The following is a 23,710-nucleotide window of genomic DNA, read 5'->3' as shown; positions in this document are numbered from 1 at the left end:
CACCCTCATCTGCCTCATCTCTGCTGGGTTTGAGTCTGCCTGCAGGTGGGAGATCAACCATCTGTTGACCTGGATCAGTCAGAACAAGCTAGGCGTAATGGTTTGAAAACAGTGGAGATGGAGGTGGACTACAGACGGATTCCAGCCCTGCATGTCCTCATCACCCTGTGTGACTTTACAGTCAACAAATAGAAAACGCTGCATAGGATGGATTCTGTGGCAGCAGGAACTTCTTCAGCTTCTTCATGACCAGTGATGGTGATCAGCTACAATCTGTCATCACTCCAGGATCGGTGCAATTCCAGGGCACTGAAGAATGCAGAAAAGATAGCAGCAGACCAATCTAACCCAGATACATTAATGTCTTACAGAAACACACCCTCTCCCACCACAATAATTTTTAATGTACATGCTGTCACTTCCTTTTTATACTTTTATTTTGATTATCCTAGCTATACATCCACTTGTTTTTGTTTTTTTGTCTCTTATGCAGATATTGTTTGTGCATTAGTACTTTATTAAGTACTATTAGTACTTTATTTAACCTCTAGTTATCTCCACTTAGTATTTTTCTGAGTCTGTTTTTTGCACTCACCCTACTTGGCATAAAGGAGAATTCTGACGTGTTTTAACCCCTAATGCAGCCTGTGCTGCCATCTAGTGACTGAACCCTTAAAGTAAATGTGGTCATTTAGTGCCACCAGATCCTGTAAATCTGAGCCCTCACATGACTACGGTTGGAGCTCCTACAGTGACTGAATTTACCTCCAGATAGTAACCTGCATTATATTAATTTCCCATGTCTAAAACAAGCATCTGACACATTTGTATTTCTCACTAATTTAGATGTCTGACAACATTTGTCAAATGTAGACCAACAATCTGGAGTCAGTCCATATATTTCTTTCATTTTATCAACTGTGCTGAGAAATTCTGTCCCACCTGAGTTCCCTTGAAAGCATTTAAAATGAGCCTGAATCATACTGTTGGATCATGCCGTCTCACTGACATCTGTCCACCAGTGCTGTGCAGTGAACTATCATGTGGTCAAATAAAACTCCTGTATGATCAGAGATCACTTAATAGTGAAAGCGCGCTTTACTAGTGCATTTTTCCAAATGTCAGTTCTTGACAGCCTTGTTGCCACTTGGAGGTATGTTCTGGTCTAATGTTACAATGGTAAGTAGTGAATCATGTGTCTTCACTTGCTGATACTGCTCCGACCAAAGTCAGATTGATATAATAGCTGTGGTGCCTACTGTTTCGGGAGAAAAAGCATCAATACTGCATTGCATTATGCAAAAGTGTAGTGTTCGGTGCTTTCACGCTGCAATATTACCCCTAAAACAGTATTTACTTTGCATATTTCTGGGTGCATGCCAAGATTCAGAGAACACTAAATATTTCCCAAACTAGTTGATAAAATAAAATAAAATAAGATTAAATGGAAACATACTTAAGATATCTCAAAGGGAAATTATACTGTTGCAGTATTTTCTTCTCCAACAATCAGCTTTCTTTATGGATGGCAGGAATGTCCTCCTGTATCTCTCTGTGTTACCATGTAGCTCAAGAAGCCTAACGCTGATCACACGCTGTCGTTTCAACGCTGTTTATGGAGAGGGCGTGCAGTGTTGTACTTTACCTGCATCAACTTGCGTAGCATTCTTCTTAGTACAAGAAGAAGTTGGATGCAGCTGATGACTTACTGTTATTTAATGTTCTACTTGTGCACACTTGATAAGTGTGTAAGATTCTGTACATTCATATTCACGGGCCATCAGGCTCCAGAAAACAGAGGAGGGCAGAAATAGTCACACAAAATACATCAAATAAAGTTCACACTGCCTAAAAAAAAATTAAACTGTCTTTGAGACTTTGGTTCATATGTGTCCAGTTCCCAAGTTAGAGGAGATATCGAGGGTGTTACTACCTGACCAGCAGCACCCTCTGTAATCCCAGACCTCCACATTAAGCAAAAATGATTAAAAATCAAAGCAGTCGTGGCACAGCAAGGAGAAACAGAGGCTATACATGAGACATTATGGATGATTTTCTCAATTTAAAAAATAATAATAATAATATCTGTCACGTGCAGTGTTTGTAGCCAGTGTGTCTTTAAACGTTTAGTAATAACACAAAAAAAAAACAGTGTGCAATCACGTGACCGCCCATGTGATTAAAGTCATATGACAGGGAAATAATTCACCTGCAGGGTGCAATCTGAACTGAAAGCGGTCTAATGTAGCTGCCGGTGGTGCTATGACTTTGTTTAGTTTATATTTCAGATTCCAGTCTGTTGAATGCTGACTCGCGGAGCTTCTTAGCACCACTTTTCCGCCATGATCGCCGTTCTTCTCTTCTTCGTTGCTTTTGTGACCCACACTGCGGCTCTCTACACCGCGGACTGGGCGAGTTTGGACGCCAGGCCGCTGCCGTCCTGGTACGACGAAGCCAAACTGGGGATTTTCGTCCACTGGGGCGTGTTTTCTGTCCCGGGCTTTGGTAGTGAGTGGTTCTGGTGGCACTGGCAGGGCCAGCAGCCTCCAGACCCGAAATGTGTGAGCTACATGTCCAAGAACTACCCACCCGGGTTCAGCTATCCGGAGTTTGCCCCTCAGTTTCACGCCCAGTTCTTCAACCCAGAGGAGTGGGCCGACATTTTCAAAGCTTCCGGTGCAAAGTTAGTTGTATTTTGTTCAGTGGCCAACGGCCTCAGGGCATCTTCCTGTTCACACTTTATTGCGCTTCACGTTAACGCAGATAGCGACAGAAAACGGCCTTACTGTATGTTTCACCTCCGCACTACCTCCACTACAGATACGTCGTCCTGACAGCCAAACACCACGAAGGGTTTACAAACTGGGAGTCTCCAAACTCCTGGAACTGGAATTCTGTCGCTACTGGTCCTCATAGGGACTTGGTGGGAGACCTGGGAGAGGCAGTGCGCAACAGGTAGGAAGTGCAGTCAGTAGTAGAACGTTTTCCCCTTGTAACCAGAGCTTCCCTCTGTGGTGCTTCTATTAAAAACCTCTATGAAGTCCACTGATGTGTACCTGATCACGAGCACCGGGCTCCGAACATCAGCTACCATCGTGGTCATGCACTCTGCATGTTGGCCACTCTGTTGCACGGTCTAATGAATGCAAGATGTTTCCGTTTGCAGTTGTTAAACATTAATTTCCTCATTTAGGTCATTGCACTATGGACTCTACAACTCCTTGTATGAGTGGTTCAACCCTCTCTATCTGAATGACAAGAAGAATGGCTTCAAGACACAGGAGTTTGTGATGCATAAACTACTGCCAGAGCTTTATAACATGGTTGTAAGGTGTGTAACTTGGTGCAACTTTTACCTGTATGAAAGTGGAACTGGTGGTGTTATTTCCAAACCTTTTCCCCTTCTTTTGCCTTGCAGGTACTGTCCTGAGGTGATCTGGTCTGATGGCGACTGGGAAGCACCCGACACCTACTGGAACTCCACCCAGTTCCTGGCCTGGCTCTACAACGACAGCCCTGTTAAAGTTAGTGTCTTTCTTCTAAGGAGACACTGCTGTGCAGGGATGGCACAGATGCTTATGTAAAGCAAGCAACAAGTTATCAGGTGTTTCAGCATGGTTGCATCTGTCCTAGGATACGGTCGTGACCAACGATCGATGGGGAGCCGGCTGTGCCTGCAAACATGGTGGCTACTACAACTGCGAAGACAAGTATACTCCAGGCCAGCTGCCCAAGCACAAGTGGGAGAAATGCACATCCGTGGACACATTGTCTTGGGGCTACCGTCGAAACATGAGAATAAAAGAACTTATGGACTTGGCCACGATCATTAATGTGAGGATGCAAAATAGTTTTGTTCTCTAACTGATTACTAAATCTTAAAAGATTGTTAAAGTTGTTTCTTTTGGTATGCTGCTGTCATACATCCTGTCATACTTTGAATTTATGCTAACATTTGTTGCTGTCCTGGTTATTTTATTTTGTAACTACAGGGATAGCTTTATATCTGCCAGAGAGGTTGTGGTATGAAATGGGGGACTGATGATAACTTTTATTCTGTATTCCCACCCCAGTAACTGGCTCCCTCTCGTTTTGCCACAGGATCTGGTCAGCGCTGTGGCTCTGGGAGGTAACTATCTTCTTAACGTGGGTCCCACAGCCGACGGGATGATCCCCGCTGTGTTTGAGGAGAGGCTCAGGGGTGTCGGAGCCTGGCTCGAGATCAACGGGGAAGCCATCTATGCCTCCAAACCATGGAGGGTCCAGATGGAAAACACCACTGTGCCAGTCTGGTAAGAGAAAAGGGAGATCTGACCTGGTGTCGTGTGGCCTTTGCGTTGAATTATCACTTAAAATCGGCGCCTGTTTTTGAGAAAATGCAAACTTCTGTAACATAATGGTTTGTGCCGGTTCTGAAGCCTTCTTAAATCGAGAAAAACAGATCTGGTAGTTCCCTACTCAACTGCTGCTTCAAACTAAGGAGCTCTGTGAGGATGCCTGCTTGCACATTGTGGCTGCTCACAAGACCAGGAAAGGTTTTCAAGTGCCCGAGGCACAGAGAGGATTCTTGGACGGCACAAGAGGTCATCCCTGCCCAGAGCAACTGTCCCAAGCAATATAATGTGTATAATTTAGACAAACTGTCGGTGGTGTCACAATAACCGTAATTCCATTTTGGGATTAATAAAATACTTTTTAAATTTCATTCAATTTATTCGTTGGACTTCTCAAGAAGACAGTAACTGGAAACACTTCTATCTTTGCTTTAATTTGTCTATTTTTTTTTTTTTTCTTGGGCCAAATGCAAAAACACGAGCTGTAGTAATACTGGACTGTTTGTTGGTCTGATCATGTGCAGTGGAAAGCAGATTGTTGAAGCAGCTCTGTTCTGTGTTGTTCCAGTTATACATCTAAAGGTGCCACAGTCTATGCCGTCATGATGGCAAAACCCCCGAAGCCTACATTGCAACTGTTGATGCCCGAAACATCAGCAGCCACTCAGGTAAAGAGATGACTTCAGTTTGGACACACCTATACATTAATTTGGAAGGAGTAGGCGTGTGCAGACTTTTGACTGGTCCTGTAGGAGTGAAACGTCACAGATGGAACACGAGAAACAATATCCCGTCTCTTCTCTTGTCCAGGTAACCCTGTTGGGGAGTCCTGAGCCCTTATCCTGGAGCCCTCTTTCCCCCAGTGCCGGCCTCACCATCCTTCTGCCCGAGCTGCCTTTCACTCCGGCTCAGGCTTGGACACTCAAACTGGAGGGTGTCCAGTGAAGTTTAAACACCTGAAGTGTTGAAGAGACTAGACTGAATGCTTTTATTTTTTGTAATCAAAGTTGATGTGAGGTGATCACCCTAAAAGGGATTTTTTTTCTATATTTTTACTTGTCTTAAAATGTTGAAATACAATGACTTGATTAGTCTCTCATTTGTTGTCACTTTCTGTCAGCCCAGCGGACATTTACAAACCTCAAAATAGCTTTTTAGCAGAGAAATATAAGCGAATAATTCGGTGTTTCACATTTCATAATGTGGTCACGTTAGAAGGAGATGACACGAGTGCCACTAGATGACTGTTCTGATGTTCTGTACAGCGCTTGTTAGCACTTTGCAACAGGTCCCCGCTGTGCCTGGGAGGACATTTCTCCCTCATCTTTTCCACTTTGATAATTTAGTAACTGCTGCGTTTTACTGCAACCTTCCTCCATTACCCTGAGGCTATTCCTACATGTTCTTAAATCGCTTCTGGATGCCTTAAAAGTAACAGTTGCTGTAGTGTGAATGGACAAAAATATCCGACCCTCACTGATTAGAGAATACCCTCAGGGATTGTACATTTGACTCAGAATGGAAGCACTAAATAACTCTCTGTCCTTGTTAATCGATGTATGAAGTCTGTTCAGCATTTGCAATGTAAATTCCTTAAGTTAGAGACGCACAGAAAATGGAAATTCCTTTTTTTGACCTCCACGTTGCATTTATTGACATGTGTTAGAAAGGTTAATGCATTAGCAAAGTAGACCATAAGTAAAGAAATTCATTCTTAGGCCTTGTTAATGGTCTGAAAAGTCCCTGAATCAATACAAATATAAAATATTCAGATTGCAAAATGTCTTGAAAACCTAATATTACGTATAATTTTGCCAAGAGTGAGTGTTATTCGATAGATGTGATTCAGATAAAAGTCCTCATCAGTGAGGGGCTCCATGATATTGTCTGCTTTGACTTATATACCATTATAGGCATTACATTTGATATCACTGACATCCGACTACTTCTCAGCACCTTTAATGTGTCCCGCATTTTGTCGGGTTTGCTGGGATCGGTTCGACGTGCTACGCAGCTGGCAACTGGTTGGCATAGTGTGTATAAAAAGTGTGTGTGTTGGTCACTACAAACTCAAAAACAAAAGTCTGGCACTTTGTTCAGATTTGCAGGGAGTTTCTGTCAAACTCGCAGCTCACAGTAGAATAATTCAGTCTCTTTATTTTTGACCTTGACGCACAAAGTTCAAACTATTGCTCTTGCTTTCAGCTTCGCTATTAACGGATTCTCATCTGTCTCATCAACAGTTAGAAAGTTGACTTGTCTTCAGGCAGAAATAAAGTATTAATGTGGAGCAATTCTAGATCTGTTTATGTTCTCTATGTACAACTGAATTGGTCAGCGAACGCACTGAAAAATGGTCTACTTTGTAAGTAAGAAAAAGAAATGACAGCTTTAACTTGTGGTATTAAGTTGCATCATTTAGTTTAGATTTAACGCTGACAGATCAGTGTGATCAGTACAACATACAGTTTGCAAGTGTTCTTTAATATTAATTTTAACCAATTCCGTTCATGGATATTTAATTTAAAGGAAAACATTCTACCGAGTTGAATGACAAATGGATTCAGTTTTCCGTTGCTCAAAACATTCAGAAGAGTCAAAGGAATCAACACACAAGAACGACAAAAGAGACGCAGCACCCCTCGTTTAACTCGCTAAAATAGCTTTATAATAATCATATTAATAGTAATAATATAAGCCATTAGAAAATGTTTAGACAACGTTGACAGTGTTACATTCTGTGTTGGGGTAAAACCACGTCACAGTGTGCCATCTTTCTGGGCTTCGGCGCTATCAGACGTGCTCCCTTTGACACATCGAGATCCATAAAACATACGAGATTAAGAAATAAATTTGTCTGTACAACATGAGAAACAGAATTCATGATTTACACCGTGCAACGTCCTCCTCCAAGTAATTCAGTCTAGACAACCTCCTGGTCACCACTGGTCTTCTCATGCATCTTTTGCGTCCACTGGTGGCGTCAGGAAAGTTTGTATCGTATGGCGACTCTATTGCTTTGCTCCAGTCGATTCTTTTTACAGGAGGAAGAGAACGAAAGAGAGAGGAGAGAGAAAAGAAGTATGTTTGTATGTACAAAATACTGTGTTGGCACTGAGTCGAAGGTGTATAAAAGAAGTGAACTCATGAGTGAAGATGAGCTTAAAGACAGAAAAAGCCTGGAACAAAGCCCTGTGATAAAAACTGAAAGAGGAGGGGAGAGTTAAGAGTGAAGGGCTATGTTGTCTTTGCTACATTAAAGAATAGAAAAAAAAAAAAAAAGAGTGAAGGGTCTGTAGCAGTTTGATGTCCATCTTGGTTTCCTCCTCTGGCAACACTGAGAGTTCAGAGTGGGTGAAAAACACATGGAGAAAGAGGGTCTAATAAATTTGGATCATCCATTTAACAAAGCTTACTTCCCTCTCAAGATGATCCCTCCCTCCTCACGGGGAACGCGCATCATTGATCCCAGAGAAAAAGGTCTTCCCAGAGTTAATGTCAGTCTGCTTTTCTTCTACTCCGTCTCTTTAGCAGCAGCAGTTTATTGAACTCATCATAGATTAAGCTATATATTTTTTGTTACTGTACACAAGACTCATTCTTGAATAGCCTACAGAACAATATTTACCCATAGCTATTATTGACAACACCATTTTAATAATGAAAGTAATGGCAATAATCAATCATTTTAATGACAATACTCATACTAATAATAATCATATTGTAATAACAATATATGTAATATTGAGAAGAGCAATGTCCAGTGGTAACAGGTATTTACAGTTTTGTAAACATGGCGGTGGCAGGGTGTGTATATACATATACTTTTTCTTAATTACACAGTAATTGCTCAGTTGTCTCTTTCCCTCATGGTGAGCTGTGTGTGTGTCCTGTAAAGCCACAGTACAGTGTTAGTATACACACACACACACACACACAAACAGAATCACACCTCAGTGCTAAAGGCACATTGGAGTTTCAGTTAAACATCTGCTTGGGTTTGAGCTGCTCTGGAGCCCAGAAGGAATCAACAAATGCATTCTGAGGAAGTTTGGCCAAAGCATGAATTAAAGCATTATGGATGTAGACCCTTGGATATTCATTAGATCAGACTAATGCTTATTATGCTCAGCGCTTTTCAGCAATAGCTGTTAAGTGACTTTACAGTGTGTAATTACTTCTCTGTTAATGGCACAGTCTGCCAATAACGTGCCAAATTCAAAGTCCTACTTACACACAGGGGAGTCGCAGGAGATGATGCTTGTAATGCAATCCTGCACAGTTTCATCTTATTGACATTGAGCTCCATTAGACAGGTTCCCATATATAATTCAAGTTTTAATCCCATTTCAGGCCTTAATTGTCCACCTGGTGGCCATTAACACACCCGATTGGACAATTGTGGCCCAACCTCAAAGAAGAGGGCAGAACTAAGGATGTAATTAGATGAGCCAAGACAAATCTCTTTTTGTGGAAATAAGTGTATAGAATGTTATCTAAATATGACAATTCTATTCGTATTACGTACTAATTGGAGCATCGTTACCGGTTCCTTTTCACTCCATGTAGATCTTTCTCCATTTAACTTATTTCGCTAACGTTGTATTGTGTTTACTAGCTACTGCCAATGAAACAACAACATGTCCTATTCTTCCTAATAAGTTAAAAGCACTCAAATGCTGGTGCTGATAAGTCTTCATAAAATGATCATTGACATTTTGTTTTTATATTAATGTTTTAACAGGAACAAGTTACCTTGCATGAACTAGCTCCTTAGCTTCCTCTACTGCGAAATGAGCTAACTTTAATCTCCAGAGCAGCTCTACCTCACAGGAATGTCAAATTAAAACTCAAATCTGCTGCTACTACACCCCCATCCACCTCAGGTTTGTTGCAGATGCACAGTATACACAGCACACACACACAAATCGGCTACAATTAAGCTGATGCCTCGGCCACCGCCTCATGCTATCCTCCAGTCTTGGAAAAAAATGGCTGAAAGAGAATCTGGGCTTCAATGGCGAGTGAGCTCCCCTCGCTCAGGGAATATGAGCAACATTCCTGCAGGAGGGATCGGGCCCTGTGTTTTCAGGGTCTTGTCGTGGTTGTTAGAGATTCCCCTGAGGACAGAGGCCTGGGCTGGGATAGGAGACTCTGCTGCTAGAAAACTGAGGTACTCTGAGTTGACTTGTTTGTCTGGCTGTCCATGTTGGGTTTTTGCACATCTAGAAGGAGCAGTAAGGGTTCAGATAGTCTGTCTGCCATGTTGGTGAGTGCTCACGTCATGTTAATACACACCCAAGTGTTTGGCTTTATACTGTGCAGATAAGACAACTAATAGGTACAATTTACTGAACAGAAAACATGGAAGTCACAACCACAAAAACTGTGTTTAGCAATGGACCTTTATCAAGGCAAGGTGGCTGGCTGACACCTCAACTTGTGGTAGAAAGCATAGAGGAGAAAGTCAGCGAAAATGACGAAGAAGTAGTAGTTGCTACTGTGGATAAATATCCAACAAAAGCCTCTTTGATTCCTGGTGTCCCTCAAGGCCAACTTGCAATGGAAAGACCTTACCATTCCCTCGCATGTACGATTGAGGATTGTAAGGGTGGAGTCAAGAGTCCTTCACAGTGGTGTAACAGTATTAAAGCAGTTCTTTGTGCTTTGTTTGATGAGGGCTGTGTCAAACACCACTGAGATGTAGTCAAGTTTGAGGGTAACAGAGAGGAAGAGGTGAGGGGATTAAAGGCTGCTCTACATCCCACACTGCTGCAGATAAACTTAACACGGTGCCCCCACTTTTCTCATTGCAAGGGCAGCTTGTTTCGCGAAGGAGGCTGTTGTATTGATCTCTAGAGGTTCAACACAAAACATCGGTTGCCGTGTTCGAGGATGTCGGCATCATTGTCTCTGAAAGAATAGAACTGTTGTACAAACAGGTGACTCATTGTAACAACCGCTCTGCAAAATCCTTTTTTTCCCAGTCACAAAAAAGATTCGTCAGCTAGAAAATTTGCTTCCCTTGTATCGGTCAAAAATGAGATTCTGCTAAATTTTTTTTTTTTCCAAAGTAGGCTGTCTCAAAACATGCAGTATTAACATCAACAAAATGTGCCAGTCCTGTGTGTGTATTGCCAGTGAACATGAGGGAGATGTCAGCACGATAAAAACATTTTCTTTAACAGTATTCTCTGCAGACGTCATACTTTTCTATTTACATAACTGTCTATATATTTATAGTGTAAACTGTGTTCAAAGGAAACCTCCACATATAGCTGGTTAGGCACATGTAGTTGGTTCTAAAGAGGAAATACATGGAGGGGATACAGCAGTACATGTTGTGAGAACCACAGACAGATATATAGTATTCTTGCCAGTTATACCCTGTGTACCTGACTCACAAATTCAACATAATAATAGTCGATTGAAATTCTTTTTCACATGTACTGAGTCTGGATATGCCACACAGCTGTAGTATAACACAATGCTATAATCTATCATAATGATACTGCAGTATTTCACATTTGATATATGATTTTGTACATATACTGTACTCAATAATCTCTACTAATCTAGAAATGTAGATTATATTAGAAAATATACATCTCCCATTAAAATATTCCATTTTGCCAACACATTCCATCGAAAAAACCAAACAAACGAAAAAAAGAGGTCATGCTTAAAAATGTTAATATTTTGTGTTTTCTCTCTTCAAAATGGTAGATTTGGATTCTTTTTACTTTCCACTGGGCATCACACAGCTCGTCATATTCCAGTGCATTCACGCGCAAGGCATTACACAACAACCGTACAAAATACCTACAGTTAAACGATCTCTTCTAACATAAATGAATAAAATGAGACCCCTACCAAACTTTTAAACTCATGCCACCTCTGTTTAGGAAACACCATGTCGTATGATTTCAGGAAGTTAATTAAGGGAAAGGAACACGCAGAGCAACAAACAAACATAACCATTAAAATCAAGTGTTGCATCCTTTCCGTAATTTTTCCCACCGTCGGATTCCGATGGGCTGTGATGACTCTTTGGAAGGGTTTGGAACGAGATACTGTTTGTTGTAGATGACTCCTTTTCTTTCAACCAAAGAAATCCTTCCTTCTTTCCTCAGTGCTGTGTGAAACTTCGTGTGAGGTTTACCTTGTGTTCTCTTTCTTTAACATAAAAGTAGAGTCCACTCGAGCGATATTTAGGAGAAGGGAGAGAATTGAAAAAAAAGAAAAGATTCAGTATATAAACTGATCTTCTTTCATGGCTGTTTTATTGGGGCGTTTGTTAATTCCTGACTGATCTCTCTACAGACCACTGTTAGTTTGACCACCTGGTGGTGCTTTAGTCTCACAGTGAAAGGGGGTTTTCTTAACCAAGTCCTGAAAGCCAACAAAATATATCCCCCTAAAAACTCTCAGAAACCCCCCTCCTGAACACTTGAATCTACAGAGAGATTACGTAAGACGCAAACAGCTCTGTTTTTTTCTTCTTTCTTCTTTTCTTGTCTGTGATGCTACCCTGCAAATGCTCCTGTTGGCAAACATGAGTGTGCACTCTGTACAAATAGCACTTGCACATTCAAAGGGCCTCACTGCTGGTTGCAGAGGGTAGTCGATGTATGCACAGAACGAGAGGAGTGACAGAGAAGGATCTAAAATAGCGTCATTCTTTAAATGATATCCTATCGGACAGATAACACCTGGGTGTGAGGTGCCATTTCTATTCGGGCTGTTAATGCGTGTGGGGTATTCTTTGTGGTTAACCAACTGTCTCACTTTAAGGGCATTTAATCTGATGCTGAGAAATCTATATGATCCCTAAAGGCAGCATCAGTGAAAAGTATGTATACTTCTAAGGTTGTGAATCAGAAACCCCACAAATGGAACATGGAGCTTTACAATTAGCATCTGGGATCCACACAGGGATAATTCATCAGAGGTCTTGTGCCTGTTAAGCCCTTTATTTTCTGTGATGGAGATGTGCTCGGTGAACCTGAACAGGCATGCTACTACTGCGTGAACTCCGGCCAACTGCTGTTAAAAAAGTCGACTGATTCTTGTCAGCCCAAATGATAATAAAAAAGAAATTCAGACGTAAAAATGTCTGTAAGTCTTCTGCTAGCTACCATTTAAAGTCTAGGCCTCTGTGTCGGTGAAATGTCCGAATTTCAAGACACTAAAATGGCTGTCATTGCTTGTTTGATAAGTATGATAACTGAATCTAATGGAAACTGCTGAGGGGAGTATAGCGCATAAACAGCAATGACTTGCAGAAGATCTAAAATTTGCAGGGGGTGAGGATGAGTGAGGAGATTGCGGGGAAGGGGACTCCTCAGCCTTGTCTTCAGAGTCGAGTTTGAGCTTCGGGGATGTAGATCTCGATACTGTCAGCGCTCTCTGTGGCCGAGTTCTGCCTGAAGGAGGCGGTACGCTTGGTCTGCAGCAGCCTCCTCCTTGCCTCTGTCCTCTGACGGTCAATGAGATCTAGAGATTTCTCCCTGATGGGCAGGGTGTGCCCTCCTACACGTGGCACCACCAGGCCACCCGACCCACCTCCGGCACCCCCATCTCCTACGCTATCTGCTCGTAGGCTGCCGCTCACCCCACCTGCTGGCTTCTTTGGTAAGGGCGGAGGAAGCTTCTTATCCTCCTAGCCCGTCGACAATCAGACAATGACAGGTGACGAAAACGGACAGTGGATGTATTGCGTTGGATGGTGAGGTAAATGATTAAGATGATGGAAAGGGATGAAAATTTTGGCAGATACAAATAAAACACGAATAATATGAGAAACAAAAGGGAAAAACAATAAAATGGATCCAAATTTCAAGTGGGGAGGTATCACGGGCCAAGACGTTATGAGAAAGACAGAAACGGTCAGTAAAGGACGAGTGTTGGATGGCACAAAATGAAAGAAGAAAAGGCAGACAAAGGTATGGTTAAAAAGAAAAAGAAAGAAAAAAGACATTTGTTAGTTTTTTATCCACAATTATCTAGGTAATCAGTGAGAAGACGAATCTTTATAGAACATAATGTAACAGGCATTCTTTTTTTCTGACACACTGCATTGAATACAAAGAAAATGTGAGGGTAGCTCAGCTCAGTTCCACTTGCTGTTCTGCATTTTCACAGCCTGCAAAGGCCTGGACGGCACAACCATCTGCGCTACTCGTCTGCACACTGCCATCTTAGCTCTGGGAGAGTGCTGAAGGGAAACCAGGGTTGTTTGGACCCCCAGGTTTCTCACCTTCTTTTCAGGTGGGAGTCTCCAACCACAGTCCTTGATCCTCTGGAGGTCCTGAAACTTGACCCTGACGTCCTCTATGTTGAGCTGGAGCAGGTCCCAAAGGGAAGCAAGGTCCTGAGATGTGGGCTGGGGGTAGGCTGATGGGTCCTGAGTGGGCAGGGAGACAGCAGAGTATGTGAGGGTTGGCAGAGAGATACTCTATTGTGGAAAGTTTGCAGATGAGCAAATCTGGCCTGTAATCATAAAACCATGCTCATTGTTCAGTGAGTGTTGTCATGATTTCACATCTTCTTTGTTGGCTTACCACACTTTGTTGGCAGAGGCGGAAGAACTGCTGCACTTTCTGAGACATGAGCATCTGGGCACTGCCAACTGCATTTCGGATAAGCTCAAGAACTGGGAGGCAAATGGTACATATGTATTTTTAGAAATCTGGGAACAACTCATTGTTCAACTTATTCATCTCTGATTTTCTTTGAAAACTCACTCTCCTCTGGAAGTTCATTCTCCTCCGCTTCTCTCTCCATGTTCTGGCACCAGCCCTCCATCCTCTCCACCTCTGTCTGCAGGAGGCGTAAGAAGAACTCTCCATCTCTCATGCAGGGCGAGGCTCGGCCCGAGTCGGGCAGGCTCCTGGGACCCTCTAAGGATGGTGTCCCCGCCCAGGCTCGCTCCGAGGTCATGGGCAAAGGAGAGTGGGAACGAGGAGGCAGGTGCGGGTGCTGGTGGGGTCGTGAGTCTGCCTGGCAAACCTCTGTGGTGTAGCCACCCTGGATAAGGTCCTGGGTTAACATGTGAGAGTTATTTCAAATCTTTTTTTAACACATTGTATTTGATCTCAATCTCCCAAAGATTTACCAGTGCAGCCCATCACAGTGAATGAGAATTTGAATACAGCAGCTATACTAATTAAATTAAATAGACTTTTTCACCTTTGCTCAACTCACAAAGTGAATGACAGAATGTAGCCACTCGCACTTTGGTGAATATGACCCGATAATCACAATGCATATTTGTGTTTTGAAATTTTGAATCATTATCAGCGAGAGGGAATTAAAGCCTTAAAGCAGATTCTGTAGGTATCTGTGGAGGAGTCAGGTTCAAACAGTCCACATTAGGCTCATTTACAGACTGACATTTTATTTACTGGGATATGTTTTCATACTCAAGTGTCAAAACTAACTGTTTTCTCTTGCTGAACACAGTTATCTATAACTATCTATTAGCTCCTACCTCTTTAAGGTAGGTTCTGAAAGGACCGGTCTGCTCTGGTCAAAAATGGTAGAATGAAAGCAGCTGCTCGTTCTTTGCTTGAGGTGTGCCAAAGCAGCCAAAAGGCAGGTATTATGCAAATATGTTACATGATGATGTCATTGGTGAAAAGTGGATGCAGCCTTTCAGGCAATTTACAAACAGTGTTTTCTGAGGAAGAGAATAACTTCCTCTGGTGCGGCTTTGTAACTTTGCAGACCTAAAAAGTTATATGACCCACTGTTAGGAAAAAAAACAAAATAGCACAATGACTGTACGTAATTATCCTCTGTGGGGTATTTAATCATCAGCAGTGCTCTTAAGCTGGCCTTCATTTTGTGTGGATCTCGTACATAAGCATGTGGCAAATAATATTAACAGGCCAATCAAAGATTTTATGGAAAGGCAGGGAAGCAGGCGACTGTACAGCAAGCTGACTAACAGGAACTATATATATATATATATATATATATATATATTGTAATTACAGAGTTTTATATGATTACAGAGCTTTATATGAGGAAGATGCCCAGGTATTAGATTGGGATAAACTCTTTGGAAGGAATAGGCTGAAGCTTAAACTTGTTTCACCTATACTTTTTAATTCACTTATAGACTTTTTGAAAATAAAAAAGATAAAAGTGGAAATGTAATCTAGTACAGAAGTTGAGCTGTAATTCATTTAGATGGGATCATTAAACATTATTTTCAAAATGTAATTAAACAGAGGTAATGTGGTGTGAACATGATTTTGGTGGATAAGTCAGAAAAGACTTATCCACCAAAATCATGTCTCTAAATTAAATTAAAAAAGTAAAGAAACTATTTGTTTTTTTCAGCAAACAAGACTGGAGAGAATGCTTTTTTTTTTAAAAAAAAAGCTGCACTGTGCTTTGTGGAGGAAAACACATTCAGCGTGTGTTAGTTCTCAAAATTACAAAAGATTTCTTTTAGTAGAAAGCATTAGATGGTCGCTGTAATCAGAGACCAGACCCACCTCTCTGTAGGCCCACTGCCCCTGTGTGTGGACGGTGCGATGGCACTCTGTGTACTGGCTCGCAGACTCGGGCTCAGAGGAGTGTCGTTGGAAGGAGCAGCCGAACTGGAGACTCTTATCCTGTGTCGGCACGGCGATGCTGAGCGCCGGGAAGCCCTCGGGGTCCAGGTCGGCCTGCACGCTCGCTGTCACGCTGTTGGAGCGCTTGAAACGAGCGCGCCTGCAAGACAAGTGAGTCACTTAGTCCCAGAGCCATCCAGTCACAGACAGAAGAGCACACGCAAGCTTTTCTCAGTTTTTTTCTCCTCTTAATTGCACATTCCAATTTGAGGAGGGCCGTGCTGTCACAGCGACTCGCGTGGTTGTGAAAAGTCCTGCTTAATCCTCTGACATATGACGCATCAGTGTGTGCAAATATCATCTCAGTGGGCTCGCTGATGAGTGTTTACTCTGTTGCAAGTTTATACCCCACCTTCCCTCACCCATCTTTGCAGTCTGATGAAGCCTGTAGTCTGACTCAGATTTAATGTTGTGGCCTCCTGTTTTCTCACCAGATGTCCTACTGTCATCTTTGATGAGGAAGTGGGGGACATTGTTAACAGGTGCATGATCACCCACTGCTCAACATTTGGGAATATGTGGTGTTGTGTTTGCATGCGTGCGTGCAAATCTGACCCGTAAGCATAACTGGATATAATTAGGAGAAGCACTGAGTCACATATGAAAGTCATGGTGAGTTTATGATTTGCAGTTGTCATGGTTACTGTCACTAACAGTGAAAAATGCTACTGAGATCAAGCTGCGATGTCTGATGAAATGTTAAATGAATTAATAGGACCTAGACTAGAAATCAGCTATGGATGAACGCTCTGTTGGGCGCTCCGGCGGATCAGGGCTTTTTTTTTTTCAAATTATAATTTAAAATTATTCACATAAATTACTGTACTAACAACTACAGCGCTTGATGAAGCCACATACTTTGTGGCACAGATAAATTAGGAAATAAACAAACACCCGCCTTAGTTAGCAAGTTGTGTCATTGACAGAAACTGAAATGCCAAGCTGTATAACTCAATTTGGACTCAATTACCTTTTCTCGTCTTCCACTTGGACTCCTATAGAGTGCACCTCTGTCAGAGCCTTACCTTCCGCTTCTGAATCTGACAAAGTCTCTGAGCTGTCCACCTGTGGTAGAAGATGCAACGACTTTAACAATCACAGTTGCAGCACACATCATGAGGATACAAGTATAGGTTGAAAAATTCACTCATAAAACCCTAATATAAAAAAAAAAAAGCACCTGATTTGAGTTTTTGTCTATTCACAAATATGTGCACATTAATTTGAGAAACCTGTGGGCAAAGGGCAAGATTGCTGCAATACGATCTCAAAACCATTAGTTTTGATCTGACACCAATTTAGATTTTTGATCATTTTAAACAACAGCCAGAGAGTGGAACTCGGATCTCTGGCCTAGATATACATCATCCAGTATATCTAGTCCTGCTTTTCAACTCTCCAACAAACTGGTTTGCATTTGTACCACTGAGACAAATGCTCTTGAACAGACCTCTTGTAATTTTTACCTTCGCCATAGTTTGGGGATGTGGGGAACCCATCGGGTCCCGCAGACTTTAACTGTTAGGTTCCAAGTCAGCCGCAGATTGCTGACATTTTACAAGCTAAGCAGCTACTGAGCCCATCTTTGCTTTGCATGTGTTGTCATATCTAATCTTTACACAATCAAAGGCTGGTTTCAATTAGCATATTTTCTAAAATGTAAAACTGTATTGTATAGTAGACGACTGATGTTCTCCTAAGACTGAAGGAAAACTTCAGCAAGTCTTCAAATCATGCCAGAAGCAATGTTGATCTTCCCCTTTACCTCTCAGCTTTGACACATGTACATTCTGAAACTTCACTCATAAAAGAATTAGTTTCTTTTCTTGTAGGGGATTTGTTGGCAATCTCAAAGGTAAAGCTATTGATCAACCAAAAAACCCAAAGGCACCGTTGTTCCAGTCTGCTAAAGGTCCGTTTTTCAGTTGGTGGTTTTGTAAAATGAGTTACAGATTTTGGATTTAAAGCAATTAATTTCTGACTAAAACAAGTATTTCAAAATGTTGTAATTTTTCATTACTTTGCTTTCATTTTTTTTTCGGACAAATTTATTATGACAAATAGAGCAAATAAACCGACGTTTTTTTGCAAAGCACAACTGTTCATTGTCACCTGCACAGCTATGGATGGCCTCCACTTTCTGCCTCCACGTCCGTCATCCTGCCCTCCTGCTTTACTCAGCATTATGCTGTTCTGAGGCAGAGAGACTGTCTTCCCCAGGCTGCCTCCGACCCTGCTGTCCCTCTCCCGAGCAGGCCTTGGTGGCCCCTCCAGCAGGCTGTCAGCTGAACAGCTATGTTTGGGCCTCACACCGACCCCCGGGCCGCCTCCATAGGGCACCAGCTCTCTTGAACCCCTGACCCCATCGAGACTCTCTGCAGAGTTACTGTGCTGACGGGAACGCCCGGGACCACTGGCCGTGTAGTAGCCTCCTCTTGAGGTGCGACCCGAGGGCCCGTCAGAGCTACCCAGGTCCATGGAGTTGCTGTGCTGCTTGGGACGCCCAGGGCCAGAGCCTGAAGCCATCTGTCCGCCGCTCTGGAAGTAGGCATCCTGGGTGGATTCAGTGCTGCTCTGTGCTCGCACTGAGAGCGAAGACTTTGACATGCGAGGTGGGAGTGGGGGAGGAGCACCTTTACGATAAGGAAAGACTGAAGTGTAAGAAGAGCAGGGGAAGAGGAAAACAGAAGTACAGAAGGCAGTTAAAAGCAAGTTATGTCAGCAGGGACATACTTACAAAAGAGACAGACTAAAAGGAGAATGTGGCAGAAAAGTTAAACAGGTGAAAAAAGGAGAACCAGCACATAGAGGAGGGGAAGGAGAGAAAACACCAAAACTATTAATAAAAATGAAAGTTCATTAAACACAACTCAAAGGAGGCATTTCTCCTCATTAAAAAGAAAAAAAAAGAGTGTGTGGCAGAGACGACAGACAGAAGTGACAAAAGAAAACTTCCCCTGAGCCAACTTAACTCTGCGTCTGCAGAAGATAAAGCAATTTCCCGAGAGAAACAGTCTGCAGATTCCGTCTCTCCCTCCTCCCTCACAGCTCCTTTAAATCTATATGCACAGTTTATTTTCAATCTGCAAATATGCAAACTGAAGCTTTAACCTCCCATGTGGGCAAACATCTACGTAGGTGTGTGAGTGTGTGTAAATGTGTGTTTGTGGTTAATGTAGACGATACTTCACAGAGACTTTAATAAATCTCCGGGGGCATTTGCAGGAAACTAAGAAATTTTATTCCTACAAGGGGCTAAGGAGGCTCCACTGTTCAAACGCATTTCTGCAAATACATGCACAAACACACACACAATATCACAAATGACTTGTACAAGCAGGCGAAAAAAACCCAGTACACCCTCTTTCTATTCGTAGGTTTTACAGATCGTTAAAACGTTAGGTATATAAAACTTCAGATGAACAACACCACACACATTACACTGCATCATTATTCATTTAACAAAAATGTAGAATCAGTTTGTGAAAAACTAAGTTAACCCTTACAACTTCCATAGGAATTAAAATAGAAAGTAGCAGCCAGGTGCTGATACTCAAATGCACTCGATTAACTGGTCACCAGTAAGTGTGAGCACCTCTATAAAAGCAGAAGTGTTGGCAGTTTGTTGGTCTGAAGCATTCAGGTGTGTGTTAACACAATGCCAAGGAAAGACACCAGCGATGATCTATAAGAAGCGATAATTGCAGCCCATCAATCTGCAAAAGGTTATAAGGCCATTTCCAAGCTATTTTGAGTCCATCATTCTGCAGTGAGGAAGATTATTAGCAAGTGGAAAACACTGAAGACAGTTACCAGCCTTCCCAGGAGTGGCCATGACAGAGAAGTTCACTCAAAGGTTAGATCGTGCATAGAAACTGCAAAAAACCCAAGAGCTACATATCAAACTCTACTGGCCTCAGTTAGCATGTTGAATGTCAAAGTTCATGACAGTTCAATTAGAAAAAGACTGAAGAAGTATGGCCTCTTTTTTTGGGGGTGGGGGGTGGGGGGGGGGTGGGGGGGGGGGGTTGGCAGGAGAAAGCTTATCATCTCTAAAGAGAACATGGCAGCACAGCTTAGGTTTACATCTAAACAAACCACAAGACTTCTGGAACATTGTCCAGATCCAGATGTTTGGGCATAATGCGCAGTTTGTAAAAAAAAAAGAAAAAAAAAGAAGCAACCACAGCATGTCAACACAAACAACTGGTCTAACTGTCAAGCCCAGTGGTGCAAGAGTGATGATTTGGGATAGTTTCACACACAAAACACCTTACTGTCATTGGGTTGACCCTGAACGCATCTGTACCAAAGTATTCTACAGTCAAATGCGCGGCCATCTGTCTGACAGCTAAAGCTTGGCTGACATTAGTAATACAGCAGGGCAATAATCCCACATATAGCAGAAAATCTACAACAGAATGTCTGAAAAAGAATAGAATCAAGGTGTTGCAGTGGTCCAGTCAAAGTCCAGACCTCAAACTCACTGATAAGTTTCGCTGGGACCTTAAGAGAGCTATGCATAAATTAATGGCCACAAATCTGAATGATTTCAAGCTAATTTGTACAAATTTGAGCAAAGAGAGGATCAAACTTCTTCCACAATGATGTAAAAGACTGATAACGTAATACAGAAAATTATTACTTGTAATTATTGTTGCTGAAGGTGGTTCAATAAGCTACTGAATTGTGGGTTGCACTTCTTCCTACACACATTTCTGCATTCTACTTTTGATTAAGTTTTTATAGAAAATGACATTGTGTAACATGTCGTTTGTTCATCTGAGGTTGTATTTCCTCATTTCAAGACCTGGTAAAGACAAGAATTTTTTTATTTCTAACTGTTCTGATACATAAAATCTCAGAATAAAGAGTGCACTCTCTTTTTCATATGACTGCATATATCACATATACAGATGGACTGTACATACTTGAGCATTTTTGTGATGCAAGATCAGAAAAAATGGACCTCATCAAGAGTGATGAGAAGGAAGAGGGCAAAAAATTAAGAGCATACCAGGAAGAGAGACAAACAGAAAGACAGAGAGACAAAGTCAACAGGAGACACTGTTATCACAATCAAGAATGTCCCTGTTCCTATTACTGAGCCTGGGATATCTGCAGTCACACAACGAAGGAATAAGATACAGAAGAGAGGATAGACACGAGAGAGAACAAAGAGCATGAGCAATGCAGGACAAACGTGCAACGCTGCGCCTATAGCATGCACATATGCACCAACACAGAAGAGGAGAGGGTGGGAAAAGTAAGATCAATAGAGACAGAAAGAATTCAGAGGAAAAAAGGCGAAAAATTAAAAATGGATGTGCACGGTGCACATTACATGTGAGAGTGAAGTCTTCTGCACAGATTTGCTTTTGTCGGGGGGGAACAGACACAGGCCGTTTCCTCTCCCACTGTGTCTCCCACCAGGCTGCTGCCACAAAAAAACAAACCACACATCATCCTACCACACTCACCGGCCCCACCCTTGATGCTTCCCTGGGGGCCTGACATGGAGAAGACAGAGATACAGTCGTCGTCCTGGGAGCAGCCAGCTTGGATGGCTCGGACGTAGCTGTGGCTGCGAGTGCGGAACACACCTGGAAGATCCAGAGCCTCGACGGCCTGAGACTCCACCTCCCCAAACATGGTCTCACAAACGGCCTCAAACTGATGGTTCAACGTGTCTCCCAGCTGAAGAGGAGAGGAGGAGGGCAGATCAATCGTTGTGTGAAATCGAAACATCACAACATCAAACATTTAAGCAAACGCATCGTGTAAATGTTCTCACCTGTGAGCTGGTCAAAGAGCGGGTGTAACTGCGAGAGCGGGTGTGGCTTTTGGGTGCGGTTCTGCTGTTAGGGTAGGAATCTATGCACTGCTTACACGAGTACCTGGAAATAACAGACAAAGTCAACATCACTGGTAACTTTAATAGCAGCAGCACAACCACAATGAACAACAGTGCATGACGCTATATTCTGGCAGTAGATCTACAGCCACATGGTTTGCTATTTTTGTCGATGATGTTTGTAATGCACGCAGAACACCATTTGTTTCACCACAACTATCCCAAAAAAAAACCCCTTCAATGAGTCATGTTCAGTGACTGTACCAGTCGGAGTCATTCTGAGTATTACAGCATTCCTTTCACATACAGAGAAGCAAACTAGAAAAGCTAAAAAGTTTTTTTTTCAAATTTTCAAAGATTTCATATTTTTCAAACTGGCTTATACAGAGGTGAATTTAAGTGTAAAAACTAGTGGGAACTCCAAATAACCTGCTCAAATGACGGTATTAACTTAATTAGCTCCTTTTCTACACTGCATATCGTGTGAAATCTCAACTGTTTTCTGCTGTTTCACTGTTATATCTAAATAAATGCAGTCTCTGAGAAAAAAAAAAACTTTAAGAAAATGCAGTTATTTAGGAATTTAGCAGAAGTACAGCTTATAGGCAAACCAGCCTCTATCTACGTTATGCTGCAAACTTATAGGATTGTATTTCTCCTCTGTTAAAAAATAAATCTCTAAATATCTTTAAAGGCCACTTCACCCTGCCATGTAAACTTTTCTTTGAAAAATAAAGTATAGGAGGCAACAACTGAGTTTATACTATTCTAACCAGCTTGAAAGTCAATATTTGATTTGAGCACCTTTATTCTTCAGCACAGCCTGAACCCTCTTAGACAAGCTTTCTTGTCATTTCTTAAAGTAGTCTTCAGGAATAGTTCTCCAGGCTCCTTGAAGCACTTCCCAAAGCTCTTCTTTGGATGTCGGCTGCCTTTTGTTCCGTTCTCTGTCAAGATGATCCCACACTGCTTCAATAATGTTGAGGTTCAGGCTCTGGGGAGGATTCATCCCTCCATAAGACCTGTTACCACTGATTTTCCCCTCAGTTCTTGTGTCATTTAGCATACCTCAGCCTTTTCTTGAGAGACACCCTTTCATGGAGACCAGTTTTGATGAGACTTCAGAGAAACATAGATGGATGAACTGAAAGGCCTGATGCATCTCTCAGGCCCTGTGCTATGTCTCTACTGTTATCCCCCCCCTCTCTATTTCTCAAAGACATCACTTTCAGGTCCTGTTTATCTACTTAATCTGTTTGAACTTTCAAAGGACACACTGCACATGACTCTGAGATATGCCAAGTTTTGAGCAAATAGCTCTTTGGGAATCACTTTGTCTGTGCAAAAAAACAGCAGTTCATGCCTAACAATCTTGCGTATTTTATAGCTATAATTTAAAATAGATTCTTTGGTTGGTGATTTATGTTGTATCTAAACACAACTCTGGTTTATAATTTGAGTCAGGTTTTATCCTTGAATGATTACAGATCATGAGTTAAAGTGGTCTAACAAACAAAGAAAACACATTTCTCTAAAAGTGGTCGGGTACAATGACTGGACTGAAAATGAGGGAAAAAGCAGCCAATGTACAAAGAAAATGTTTGAAAGCCTAGAGATCTATTACTCAAGATTACATAATAGGATTAAAAGAACGGCTCACTCCTTGGATATCAAATATATAGAAATGAGGGGTGGCTCAATACTTTTGACTCTACTGTAGATGCAGTATTAAATATCTGCAGTACTATACATACTTACACACTTAAAATAGTGTGTGAAACATATATATATATATGTATATATATATATATGCTCACATATGCCTTTATTTCTTATAAACAAGGTTAAAAAATAGGCATTTATTGGTGCAGTATTGAGTAGTTACATGATATAAC

The 23,710-nt window shown here is 41.9% G+C and overlaps 2 protein-coding genes across 2 annotated transcripts in view; one reads left to right on the top strand and one right to left on the bottom strand.

The window, feature by feature from the left end:
- The first annotated feature begins 2,193 nt into the window (after positions 1–2,193).
- On the top strand, positions 2,194–6,145 carry LOC140275131 (tissue alpha-L-fucosidase-like). Its single transcript, XM_072370534.1, has 8 exons — positions 2,194–2,683; positions 2,821–2,955; positions 3,194–3,331; positions 3,419–3,524; positions 3,634–3,834; positions 4,102–4,292; positions 4,903–5,002; positions 5,145–6,145. The coding sequence occupies exons 1-8, from the start codon at positions 2,343–2,345 to the stop codon at positions 5,277–5,279; spliced, it is 1,347 nt and encodes a 448-aa protein (XP_072226635.1). The 5' UTR covers positions 2,194–2,342; the 3' UTR covers positions 5,280–6,145.
- Positions 6,146–6,989: 844 nt separating this feature from the next.
- The window catches only part of dlgap3 (discs, large (Drosophila) homolog-associated protein 3), a 61,331-nt gene continuing 44,610 nt past the window's right edge, over positions 6,990–23,710 (bottom strand). Inside the window, exons 4-12 of the mRNA XM_072370880.1 lie at positions 21,756–21,858; positions 21,442–21,658; positions 18,074–18,612; positions 16,932–17,026; positions 15,842–16,061; positions 14,081–14,375; positions 13,898–13,989; positions 13,594–13,740; positions 6,990–12,996 (exon numbers count right to left, since the gene is read on the bottom strand). Of these exons, the coding sequence (XP_072226981.1) occupies positions 12,691–12,996; positions 13,594–13,740; positions 13,898–13,989; positions 14,081–14,375; positions 15,842–16,061; positions 16,932–17,026; positions 18,074–18,612; positions 21,442–21,658; positions 21,756–21,858 (2,014 nt within the window). The 3' untranslated portion in view covers positions 6,990–12,690. The remainder of the gene's footprint in view (positions 12,997–13,593; positions 13,741–13,897; positions 13,990–14,080; positions 14,376–15,841; positions 16,062–16,931; positions 17,027–18,073; positions 18,613–21,441; positions 21,659–21,755; positions 21,859–23,710) is intronic.

Source organism: Leuresthes tenuis, unplaced genomic scaffold, assembly GCF_036924035.1.
Source record: "Leuresthes tenuis unplaced genomic scaffold, fLeuTen1.0.hap1 SCAF_18, whole genome shotgun sequence".
Taxonomy (NCBI): domain Eukaryota; kingdom Metazoa; phylum Chordata; class Actinopteri; order Atheriniformes; family Atherinopsidae; genus Leuresthes; species Leuresthes tenuis.
The sequence above is the reverse complement of the archived record's forward strand: the minus strand, read 5'-3'. Positions and strand labels throughout refer to the sequence as shown.